Source organism: Blennius ocellaris, assembly GCF_963422515.1.
Source record: "Blennius ocellaris genome assembly, chromosome: 5".
NCBI lineage: Eukaryota > Metazoa > Chordata > Actinopteri > Blenniiformes > Blenniidae > Blennius > Blennius ocellaris.
This window is the reverse complement of record NC_137654.1, coordinates 20,952,203-20,964,431: the sequence shown is the minus strand read 5'-3', so window position 1 is coordinate 20,964,431 and position 12,229 is coordinate 20,952,203. Positions and strand designations below refer to the sequence as shown.

Here is a 12,229-nt window from a genome sequence, read left to right as displayed (position 1 = left end):
CATTACTATAACCGGGCTTGAAGCAAATGATTTTTCCCCCAAAGTTGTACAGTACAATCATGTGAGATGTGCAATAACTTAAAACAAAAACAAACTCGTCAAAACGTCGTATCAGAAAATATATCAGCCAACATCACATCAGATTAGTTTCCCCACATAGCATCACACAGTCAAAAGAAGTGTTTTTTTTTCTTTCTTCTTACAATTACCGTATTAAATCCGAAAGTTAGGATTAGGTCGCATTTCTTGGCATTTCTACTTTTTGTGTTGTTTTTACTGGATGTTGCATAGATCACAAATGACAGCTGTAAACAGAATCTTTACCAAAATTGTCCAAAACTGAGAATTTGAACAAGGCCTGTAAGAGTCTGTAGAGTACAAACGACAAAGTGACAGGGACGTCATCCTACAAGAAGGCCTAAACAGTTTATTTTCTAAGTAGCGTTTGTTGAATCCGGAGGAAACACTGCAGTATAATTACTTAACCATATCTTAAGATTATGCATTAGACTAAAGTCGTTTTATTTTCCACAGAATGAATTAAAAATGACTAGAATCGGAAGGGATCAACATGGGTGCAGTATAGGTAAAAGTTCATGGAAAGAGGGTGAAATGAAATCAAGGCTTGTCGTTGCAGTGTTTGAAGAGACTCGATGGGGCCCCAGAATAAGTGGTGCACTTTTCGGCACAGGTGGCGAGCGCGGAGCCCGAGAAGGGGTAGACGGCAGCCTGTCCGAAGGGCGCCAGGGCGGTGGGGATTGGGGAGGTTATGGTCTGTCCCTGGTTCAGATACGCCACCAGCCGCCTCATCTCCTCCAGAGCCTGAGCCTGCATGAGGATATAGTTCTTGGCCAGGAGGAGAGTGGCTATTTTGGAGAGTTTTCTCACCGAGGGGCTGTGGGCGTAGGGAATGACGGCGCGCAGGCCGTCCAGCGCGTCGTTCAGGTCGTGCATCCTCCTTCTCTCGCGCGCGTTGATGCTGAGCCGCAGGGACCTTTGCTCCTTGGACTTTTTGGCGAGGGGCCCCCCGGGCTTGTCGTCCCCGAACGACGAGCCCCTCTTCCGGGACTCCAATGAATCAAAGCCGTCATCGTCGTCGCTGGTGTGCTCCCCGCCGCTCTCGTTGGACTTTGCGGTCTGCCCGGAGAGGAAGTCGGTGGCCGGTGTGAGCGGGAAGCGGCCGGGACTTCCAGGACCATGGCCAGCTCCAAACCCGAAGGCTGACTGGCCGTAGCGCTGCGTCAGGTCGAGGAGCGCGTCGTTGCTGATGGACTTGAGCAGATTCTCTTCGCTGACATTCATTTTCTCTTCCAGAGCAGATTCAGACCAGGGGGAAAAAAAGTCTAGTCTTCCCGCTGTTCTCCTTTATCCCGGCTTTTTTTGTTGTTGTTGCTCAAGAGCTGGTACTCACGTAGTTTCTCTCCAAGAGTTGTTGTTTTCGAGGAGTTCCTCTCTTTCCCTCACTCCTTTCCTCTGTCAGTGCAGTGACTCTTCAAGAAGGAGGCTGTGAGTCTGAAGCTGAGCCTCTACATGCGTTCACCTCCTCTGTACACTGCGCTCCCCCCTTGTTGCGCGCATAGCCCACGTTCAGCAACACTTCTCTAATTGTGCTCACTGAGACCGGGGCGTCCTCTTCCTACAGTCGCTTTTCCTCTCTCGCGTCTTTCTTGCCCTCCCTTGCCTTGGGCAGATTGTGACTGGCGCTCTGCCCTGCTCGCAAGTTAGTAGGAGCAGGCGGCCCGGCGGGATTATCTGCCCGTCCAATCAGGGGGGCGTTTTAATTAACTCGGCAAGAGCGCAGGTCTGCTCCCAATTTCAATCATAAAGTGATAACTGCAACGCAAACTGACACCGAGAACAGCCGCGTCTGTCTCTGTACTACTGTAACCCTGCATATAGGGAAAACCGTTTAAGAAACAGGGGAACCACTTTCTGTGGGATTCAGTTGAACGTGTACACGTGTTTATGCACAGTCCAGCGTCTCGCGGCAGGGAGGTCAAGGGTTCGAGCCCGAGTCCAGCCGTTCTGTGCGGAGTTTGCATGTTCTCCGTTTCTATGGGTACTCTGGTTTCCTGCCACACTCTATGAACATGTGTTCAAACATTAATTTCTGTGTCTGTACTGTATATTCTGCCTTCACTCATTATTGGCTGAATTGGATAAAGCGGGATTAGATGAATGCATGGATGGATGGATGGATGGATGGATGGATTGATGGATGGATGGTGTAGTGGTCCGGTTATTCCTTACATGTCAAGGAGATGCACACATCTCAGAGACCACAAGATGCAAGTTGATCAATAAGAAACCTGTGTGAAGAAGATTACTTCAGAGACACATACCAGGTGAGGTTACAGCTCGTAAATGGACAGGTTGGAGGAATGTTGCAATATTTGTGATATAGATGGGTATTAATACGTGAAATCAATTCAATGAAACGAGATCCCATCATAGTGACAGTTTCTTGGCGACACTGTGGATTCTGCTTGCATGTCTTGTATGAATCCTGCAGACGCATAAACTTGCAGACTAAGTCGTCCAGACTGCACCTTGGCAGAGTCAGCACCAGATGCTCATGGACAAGTTACAACCTGGCACCTTCACAGGTGACGTAGCTTCTTACACTGGTTACTCAAGAACACGTGAAAATTTGGTGTTTTGTTTTTTTTGTAATTACAATTCAATGATTCAAGAACCCCACTTCCCTAAGGATAAAAAGTTGCTTCAGACAGCCCTACATCTGACCAGGATAAAGACCTATAACTTATTAACAACCGAGAACACCTGATGATTCAGGAAAAGGTAGGGTTACAACGTTTTTTAGTGCCAACACACAATTGTAAACCTCCACAGTAACTCTCTTAAGAGAAATAAATGTAAGTTTAAATCACACAAACCTGAGTAAATTAAATGATTTTACCAGTGGGACTTAAATCGAGGTTAAGAAACAGGTGTCTCTTTCATAGGAAAAGGTAAGGGCGTCACCATGTGTTCAGGGTGCAGTATTACACCACGTGACTATGGAAGTTCTTGCCCAGGTGATGCTGCCACCCTGTGGAGGAAACTAAACAACATCCCAACAAATGAATTATTGTGAAGAATTTAGGTATTTTGAGTCTTAAAGTTAACATAATATACTTAATATCATATTAAACCTGTCATATATCAGATTTTTCGGTTCAAAGAGTTAAGGCATCTGAGAATGAACGATTTTAATCATGTCTCTGTCTTAATATGCAAATGTAATTATGATGACGTGTTTAACAGATGGCGTCTATTCATTACTGTTATAATTATTATTAGGTTTACTCATACCGCTTTGAATTTAGTGTAATAAAACTGTAATTGCAGCTTCTATTAAAAGGGACACATACAATGAATTTTCATTTAGTGTTTAGTGATTTAATTATTTAGATATGCATATCAAACTGCAGCGGTGGTCAAATATTTACATTGACAACTGATGTATATGTTCATGTCATTTCTGGTATATTTGTAGGATTTACCAGGGGTATAAAATATCATATATAAATCAATAAAATAGCTTGTTGATGAGTGTGTCTAAATCAGGTATCATTGTTTTTTAACAAACATAAGACTAACGTTTGAGCGCAAATCTGCATTCACACTTGTTCGAAGTGGCTGTGCTCTGTGTGTTACGAAGATCTTCAAGGCATTACATATCAAACCAGTGCTTTTCTTTTTATTATAAATCTGTGATCTATCAAGCAAACCTCATAAATCCAAAGGTGAAGCTACTTATTTAATAGCTTCCACCAGTGTAAGGTAGATTCAAGGGAGGCTTTCTTTAAAACGGATAAAAACGGTCATAACATATATCTAAATAATGTCCATAAGTGTGCGTTTTGTATGTTTTAATAGTTGTATTATTATACATTATTATGTTAAGTTAAATTGTAGTTACTGTGTGATTCTAATGATAGCATTGCTTGTTTTAAAATGTTTAAAAGATATATCTTCATTTGCTTAATTTTATGACTTGACTAAAATGGAAGAGAAGGATGTAAAGTCGTGGGTCATTGTTGAAAAGAAGATTCTTAAATTCAGAAGTTTTGTACAATCTCAGGTCAACAGACTTGCTAGTGACAGAAACTCAGGAGCTATTGTCAAACCCAATAAAACCCTGATGGATTGCACAGAGGTGTATTGTTTTGCACTTCACTCCCCGGTTTTAGACCAGGTTGGGATTGGAAGGCCTCTCTGTGTGGGGTTTGCATGTCATTGTGTGAGTTTTCTCCATATTCCGGATGAATCAATGAATCAACCAGTTTTCAATGATCAGTTCTGCTGCTCCTTTTTCACAGGGGCTGCACCTTGTCCGGTCTGTTTCTGTTCCACGTAGAAACCCAGGTAGTGTCCCAAAGCGCCTCTCTTGAAGGCCTTCTGATACTCTAAGGTGAATTGAAATACTTTGGCCAGCAGGTGGCGGAAAAGTCAAAGAATTGGAAAAATATCACAGGCTAAATTAAAAAAAAACTAGTATCACAATGTTCTTGAGAACTGGTGAGCTCATTTGTCACTGGTGTAAATTTAGGCAATTTGCGTTTGTTGACATTTACTTGTGGATGTCTTGATCCAATAAAACGTTGAAGAGCTGTTTGTGAGTCAAACGGATGTAGGGGAGGAATTTAAATCTAACCCTTTACATAAAATCAGATTCAGATCAGCTTTCTGATCCCCCAGTGTTCAACTGAGAGCACTGCAGAGTCCAGTGGGACCCTCCGCTAAAAGCTTCATGTTCACAGAGAATGGAAGAAACGTACAAGTGTCAACACACCAACTAATAATACATGATGCTTTTAATGCCTGCAGCTCTGCGTTGCCATGGCAACTGCAGCTTCAGCTGACATGCAATGGTGATGCACCACATTCAGTGTGTGTGTATGTGTGTGTGTGTGTGTGTGTGTGTGTGCGTGCGTGTGTGTGTGTGTGTGTGTGTGTGTGTGTGTGTGCGTGCGTGCGTGCGTGCGTGCGTGTGTGTGTGTGTGTGTGTGTGTGTGTGTGTGTGTGTGTGTGTGTGTGTGTGTGTGTGTGTGTGTGTGGCAGGCATTGCAGTGAGAGAGAAGGACCACCATGTGGCAGGAAAGTATTTTGTATTGCTCTGAATTCTGTGCCAGTCACATCTGATGGAACAATGCATGTACACAAATGTGTGTATACCTACATTAAGGTGTGCGGCCTCAAGCATCTGGACTGCACATAAGCTGTGTCATTGATACACTGTCATGTGTATATTCCGCTTTCACCTATTCTCCTGTTGGATATTCCTTGATAAATCTGCTCTGAGATGGATTTAACTATACAGATAAAACTGAATGTAAGTACATGGAGTAACAGCATGTTGGAAAACAGGTTTTAGTGTTTAAGTTTTGGTGATAATCAAAGTTTCAGCAGGTCTTCATTACTGTTAATATGCTGCATATTGAGCCCCAGCAGGGCTCACATATGAGAGTTTTCTCTTCAGGCTGTCTCTCATATCCTAATTTTCAGCCCAACTCCCTCAGTCTGACTCCCCCACCCCTCTCTCTCACGCTCTCTCTCTCTCTCTCTCCCTCTCTCTCTCTCTCTCTCTCTCACACACACACACACACACACACACACACACACACACACACACACACACACACACACACACACACACACACACACACACACACACACACACACACACACACACACATCAAAGTGTTGCTCTGAGTAAAGATGGAACAGGCTCCTTTGATCTCCCCCTGCCGACTCTGATTAATGTGTGGATTTACAGTGCAGACCTACAGGGACCTGGCAGCCATGACACCCCTCTGCTGCATTGAAATCTAGTTCTCTTTTCAAATAATTACAGCCCTTTATTTTATTCATTGCTCCAATAACGATGCCTTCAGTTGGAGGCACTTGTGAAACAAACCCAAGACTTGCGCTCACTCAGTCTTGAGCGCCCGACACAAAGTCTCCAAAATCCTGCGGCTGTCACAAATTGCAGGACTCTGTATTCTCTACCTGTCCAATCAAAGAGATTTCACAAAGTTTCTGCCTCACAAAGCCTTTCAACTGAATCCAAGCACTTAGTTTTCATGTGAGAAAAGACAGGAAGTTCGTTAGCAAGAGAGAGCTGTGATCGGTGTGGTAAATGTTTAATTCAGCTTGTCTTGGCAGTCGAATGAAATGGTGGGTACAGTGTTGGTGTTTGGTGGGAGGTTTGCTGACAACGACAGAGCGAATGTTGGAAAAATCTAACATCCAGCATCAAAGGAAGTGTTTGCAGAGCACACATTGCACATTGTACTTTGTGCAGTGCCCATTGCACCCACGTTTCATCACAAGCCAAAGCAAGCCAACAAAGTACACACTCTTGACTTTGTCTTCGGTCTCATTACCCCGAAATTCTCCCCTTTATATCTTTCCTCCCTCAAAATGTCTCTCTCTCTCTCTCCATTTTGTCTGAGCTCACTGCAGTACGATGCAGATTTTTCGCTGGGTGGAGGTATGGTAGAGATAGGCGGGGTCCCATGAATAATTGTTGAAGATATTTTTACTCTGACCCACTTTGGAGTGTCTTTCGCCCCCCCCTTAAAGGTGCCGCAGCCCGCCTCTGTATTAAACTCAACACAGGGTGTTTAAAGGAGCGCCACCAAAGAGAAGAACAATTTCACAAGAAAGTTGTGGAGTCTCAGCTGTCAAATACTTCTCCACACCTTTCTAAGAAGCGCCATGAAGACTGAGCCCACTTGGCAGAATGTGACGGTAGCCACTCAGCAGCTTTACTGAAAGCCTTGCAGTTCAGCAACATGTTGTTCACAACAAGGGTGACGTCTGAAAACAGGATACAATCTCCACCACCGAAACCTCAGAATGAACCGATCACTCTGAATTCATTGACGCTTATCTTGAGTACATAAACGCATAGGATCACATAAACCTCATTTAACTTGTATATATGTTACATAATTCAAGAGGAACGACAAAACGCCTGAAATAAACATACAGTTCAGCCTGAATTTAATAGTTGCCTATCAACCAAAAGAAGAGGAGTGACTCACATGTAGGAATCATATCTGCGGGCAGCAAAATCCAACTGGCTGACATAAAGACAAGGCTCAAAGCTTCCAAATGCTTTTTTAGTGCTCCTCTACGCTGCAGTTTGGCATGCAGGTGAAACATGTATTCAAAGGTGGGAGCAGCTGAGTCAGGTCGAGTGTAAACAAGTTTCTAGAGCCGTACGAGCTGCTCAACAAGTGCATGCAGCCACAGTAAAACCCCAAGAAGGAGCTTACATCACACACTTTACTGTAGAAATCTAGAGCTGTGATGTCTCTGCTGAGCCCGGACAAATTCGGACACTATTCACTTCTATCAAGCAGTGCCGGCCTATTCCAGAAGGAAATGTAACAGAGGACATCTCGGAGAGGACAAATAACTCAAGATAAATACAGAATAATTGTATGCCATTGTGTACACTATTCACTTCAAAATACCAAGAAAATGTGAGCTCCGGCATTGTCGTCCTTAGGTTAAGAAAGTCCAACCAATCGGTGGGTGAGTAGAGCCAGCCCATCAGACATTTACTTTTCTGTTTTCACATACAGAATAAGATTCAGAGTTGTCAAGCAGTGAAAGTGACACAGTTCACTCCTGCAAATGACTTGCTGAGTTTGTTTCCTCACCCTCGCCAGTTGGTGAAAATTTTTTTAAACACCTTTGCAGCCATATAATGGTGGAAATGAAGTGGAGAAGATCATGCAGGGGAAGAACATGCAGACAGCACACGAGAAAGGCACTCAGGAATCTAGATGGGGATCTTCTCGCCTTGAGGCAAAGTTGCTCACCACTACCCTACTTCTCAAGTCTTTTCTATCATCTCAGCACAGAATTTAATTACTATTTGAACTTACACGGGTTCTTCAAAAGCACTCATACTGTATCTGTCTGACCAAATGACGATGTCATAGATGCAGTATACAAGTTACTCCAGTTCATATTGATGCCACCCTTACTCCTAAACAGTGTTGCCAGTTACCTTGAAAAAGTAATCTGATTACTATTTACCCCTTTAAAAGTCACTTAGTTACTGATTGCTTGTTCATTCTTTGTTGAATTTATATCAGACTCACGGTTTTATTATCAGATTGTTACTATTACTGGTATTTGTTTACCCCGTGATGTAGTTGTTGTCTGTTGTTGCACTATCTATGCATTAATTTCTTTGCACTGCCTGCTCTTAGCTATCATTTAATTGCCCCCAGGGACAAATTAAGTCTTTCATTGATTGATTGATTGATTGATTGATTGATTGATGGATTGACTGATTGATTGACAAAAGGGAGGGCCTTCCTGCCAATATATGTTGTGACTGCAGGAAAATTACATCTTCGCAGTTGTGTTATTGTTGTAATTGCAGGGTTTATTGTGGTGTGCTGTGGGTTAGGATTAACCTTCACCCTCGACCATCCTCTTTTTTGCTCATACAAGATTGGTAAAGTTTCTGTAAAAGCGCCATGAGGTGACTCTGTTGTAACAGCCACTATGTAAACAACGCTGAATTGAATCAATTGAATTGCTTGCTTGAAGTTTGTGTGTGACTCGACTCTGGATGATTTTGGTGACTCATACTTTTTAACATGTCCCAAATTATTTTAGCTTCATCTTTATGTAACTTAGAGGAAAAAAACAGATTTTACTCCATATCATTGGTTCAGTAGAATACAGCTGTATTCAGTGGGTCACCAGAATCTGCGGGATCCATCGCAGAGACTTCAGATGAAACTGTACATGTGACACGGATGTCAAAACTCAGTTGTTGACTGTTATGAAATGTCGTTGGATAAGAAATGCTCAGAGGTGATAGATTCCTTTCTTACACCACCGTGTTTGAACATAAACACAACTGTTCACAACAAATGCTTTATTCATTTTGCAACTTGGAGCTGAACTCAGACTAACAGCTAAAGCTGTTCTTGCTCAGCTTTGAGAAACAGAAAAGAAGCTATCAAATTAAAATTACAAAAAAAAAGCAATCTGATTTCTGTGCAGAAGGAAAAAAAAGTTTGTCATAGTTTGATTTTGAGCCTTTGGATTTTCATTATTATGAGCTGATCACAAAGCAGAATCCATTTTCCTCTCATAGCTGCTTCCCAGAGTCTTTATCCTATTATGTTTCTGCTTTTTCAATCGTAGTCTTCATTTGGGTTATCATTTTTCTGACATTTGTTTTCTGTCAGTGCTTTAAACATAGATAACAATGCACTAGAAAAGAACACTAAAAAAAAACTAGATATGTCATGAATACAAAACTGACCTGATGTGTGTTCTTGTGCGAATTTAGAGAGATCTGACAGGTCTGCACCAATTTCCACCTCACTGCTTATGTTATCTCGCTTTGCTTGGCCTTTTATTTTCCAGCTCTGCTATATTTCTCTCCCTTTGTTTCTCTGTGTGATAGTTTCTCTGTGTGCCTCCATCTTCCATGGATCCCCCCCCCCCCCCCCCCCTGCCGCCCCGCTGCCCCCATACCTCACAGTGTGAGAAGTCACCCAGAGTTTTCCTTCTAGGGTTTTTGCGGACAGGAAGTCCATATTTAATGAAGTGACTCTCTTGTTAAAATGTTTTTAAGTGCTCCTGTGCAGGGCTTCAGGCTTGGGGTGGGGGGGCTTTTATTTATTCATTGGGCGGTTCAGTGCCTCCTTTCCACTCTGGCTCTGTGAAGAAGGGAGAGGATTAGACGAACGAATCCCCCTCTCCACAACTACACACACACACACACACACACACACACACACACACACACACACACACACACACACACACACACACACACACACACACACACACACACACGCACACACACACACGCACACACACACACACACCCTTCCTCCCTCGCTAGCCTCCCTCCCTCAGGGGACACCCGTGCGTCAGTCCACATTAACATCCATCAGACCACGATGCTCCAGAGAGGGACCAACCTCTGTCCCACTGAGTCGCATGTACATGCATGAATACGTCCAACCTTGTGCAAACCCATACACAAACGTGTAAAGAGAGTGCGCCCATGAGAGGGGAAGCAGACACACTCCCAAACTAACACCCCTCATAGTCATGAGTCACAGAAAATCCAAGTGTCTCCATCCCTGCCTTAAGATCCACTCACATTCAGCTTTTGTTTATATTGATGCATTCAAATTGGTGCTGTCTCCAGAGAGCCCTCCAACATTTGAGTTGCACAAATGCAGCTGTCCCCTACTTGATCAGTAGGCGTATTTGAACAAGTTTGAACGAGCATCTGAGGACTTTTGGAAAACAAGAAGCAGGAGACAGGAGACCGAAGACAGAGAAAAGGAGAAAGTTTCTCCGAGTCAAGGCTGAGATTGTGCATTGTGCTGATTCTTCTCCTCTTTGTGTGAAGTTTTTAGGCTTTCCGCTCCCTCGTTATCTCCCTTGCTTGCAGAATGGGAGAGGAGCTGAGACTGGGGCTGGATGAGAGAGGCATATCATTAACCAAGAGTGTTTCTACAACAAAGCACAGACTCCATCAAATCCCACTCATTCCCACACACTCGTGTCATTCCCCTGCACTGAACCGCTGTGTGAAAAAATGCCCTCATTTGTTGAAGACACACGTCTTTTTTTTCTTTCTTTTTTTTTGTCAGCAGGCTAATAGAAACCCCTTTAACATTTTCCTCTCACAAATCTTTGGGAATTTTTGCAAAACTGGCACTCGTATCTAAAATTGGATTACATTTGTGAGGGCTTTATTGACGCATGTGGGTAAGTGTGTGTGTGTGTGTGTGTGTGTGTGTGTGTGTGTGTGTGTGTGTGTGTGTGTGTGTGTGTGTGTGTGTGTGTGTGTGTGTGTGTGTGTGTGTGTGTGTGTGTGTGTGTGTGTGTGTGTGTGTGCGTGCATGCGTGCGTGCGTGCGCATGCACATGGAACGTCATTGACGGCCTTGCTGTTGGCATGCAGATTGTTTCTAATTCACCACACTGACCTAGATTCCAAAATGCGAAAAAGAGTGATGTTGCTCCATGTCAGCGCGTTCAGGCCCACAAACACCGAAATGTGACCAAGAAACACTAAAAGAAAAGGCCATATAACGCACGCTCTCTCTCTAATGTGTTACTACATCTCCCCTTTTCATTCTTCACTCCTTATCTTGAAAGATTCAACGACTGATTCGATCAGTTCACACCAAATTGCGCATCTGTAATTCTGCCCTTTTTCTCATTTCAGAGGTTCTCCTCCTTCTCTCATCTCCGAATCTAACATCAAACCAAAATGTTAAAATGCAAATTCATTCTTACCAGCTCGCTCAGTTCACACAAACTTATAATTGGATTCTGCCTATTAATATAAAAGCTTTCTTCATCCTCATCATTGGATCTCATATTAGCATTACCACAATACACATGAACTGGCCTCATTCCACGAAAAGTCAGAGAGAGAGCCAGAGAGAGAGAGAGAGAGAGCGCGAGAGAGAGTGATGGCGACCGAGCTGCATGTAGAGGACAGTGGTCTCATTAGCATGGAAAAGTGTCTTATTGAATCCAAACTAAGGTAGCACGAGTTAAGAATTAATCAGCAACACAATGATAGAGTGCACATCTGCTTTGTTAGCGTGCGGTCACTGATTTTACAGTTGACACTCTTCCACTCGGTTACATTATCTCTCGCCAGTTTTTTCTTCTGCCAATCAGCTGCTGCATCCGAGCCAACCTGTGAATGTTTCTTGTGGAGGATGGGAGATGTGAAGCTCAGCGAGGCGGAGGAAGTGAAGCTGCGTGCCCTGACCCGGGCTAACTAGCACGCGCGGGTTAAGAAACACTGATGCTACCGAAGCACAGAAGAAACAGAGAAGCAGAAAATGATGGTGTGACGGCCGGGAATGAGACAGACGGGCTGAGAGAGAGCACCAGATGCTGTGTGGGAGGGTTATTTAATTGATGATATCACACCTCTTCTTTCCTCTTTCTCTTCCTCTTGTTCTCCCGGTTTTCTTCCTCCAACACACGTGCGCACGAGCACACACACGAAGACACACACTAAAATGCATGCATGTATTTGCCCTGTCACCTTCTTATCTTTGCATGACACACCACCCACACATCCATATAGACTCCATAATGCCAACCTTTGGCTCCCTTGAGAGTCACCAAGACTGGAACTTATGAGAACCATGAAAACTGAGGGAGTAGAAACCATTAACCCAACGTGTAGTCAC

At 43.6% G+C, this 12,229-nt stretch overlaps 1 protein-coding gene across 1 annotated transcript; it reads right to left on the bottom strand.

Annotated features, from left to right (window-relative positions):
* Nucleotides 1–618: 618 nt before the first annotated feature.
* Nucleotides 619–1,578, bottom strand: LOC308130081 (class E basic helix-loop-helix protein 23-like; the record flags this gene model as incomplete). The annotated part of the gene is given in 5 exon segments (XM_080496269.1): nt 619–1,307; nt 1,310–1,343; nt 1,412–1,492; nt 1,496–1,560; nt 1,563–1,578. Coding segments are annotated over 5 exon segments (885 nt in total).
* Between the last annotated feature and the right edge of the window lie 10,651 nt (nt 1,579–12,229).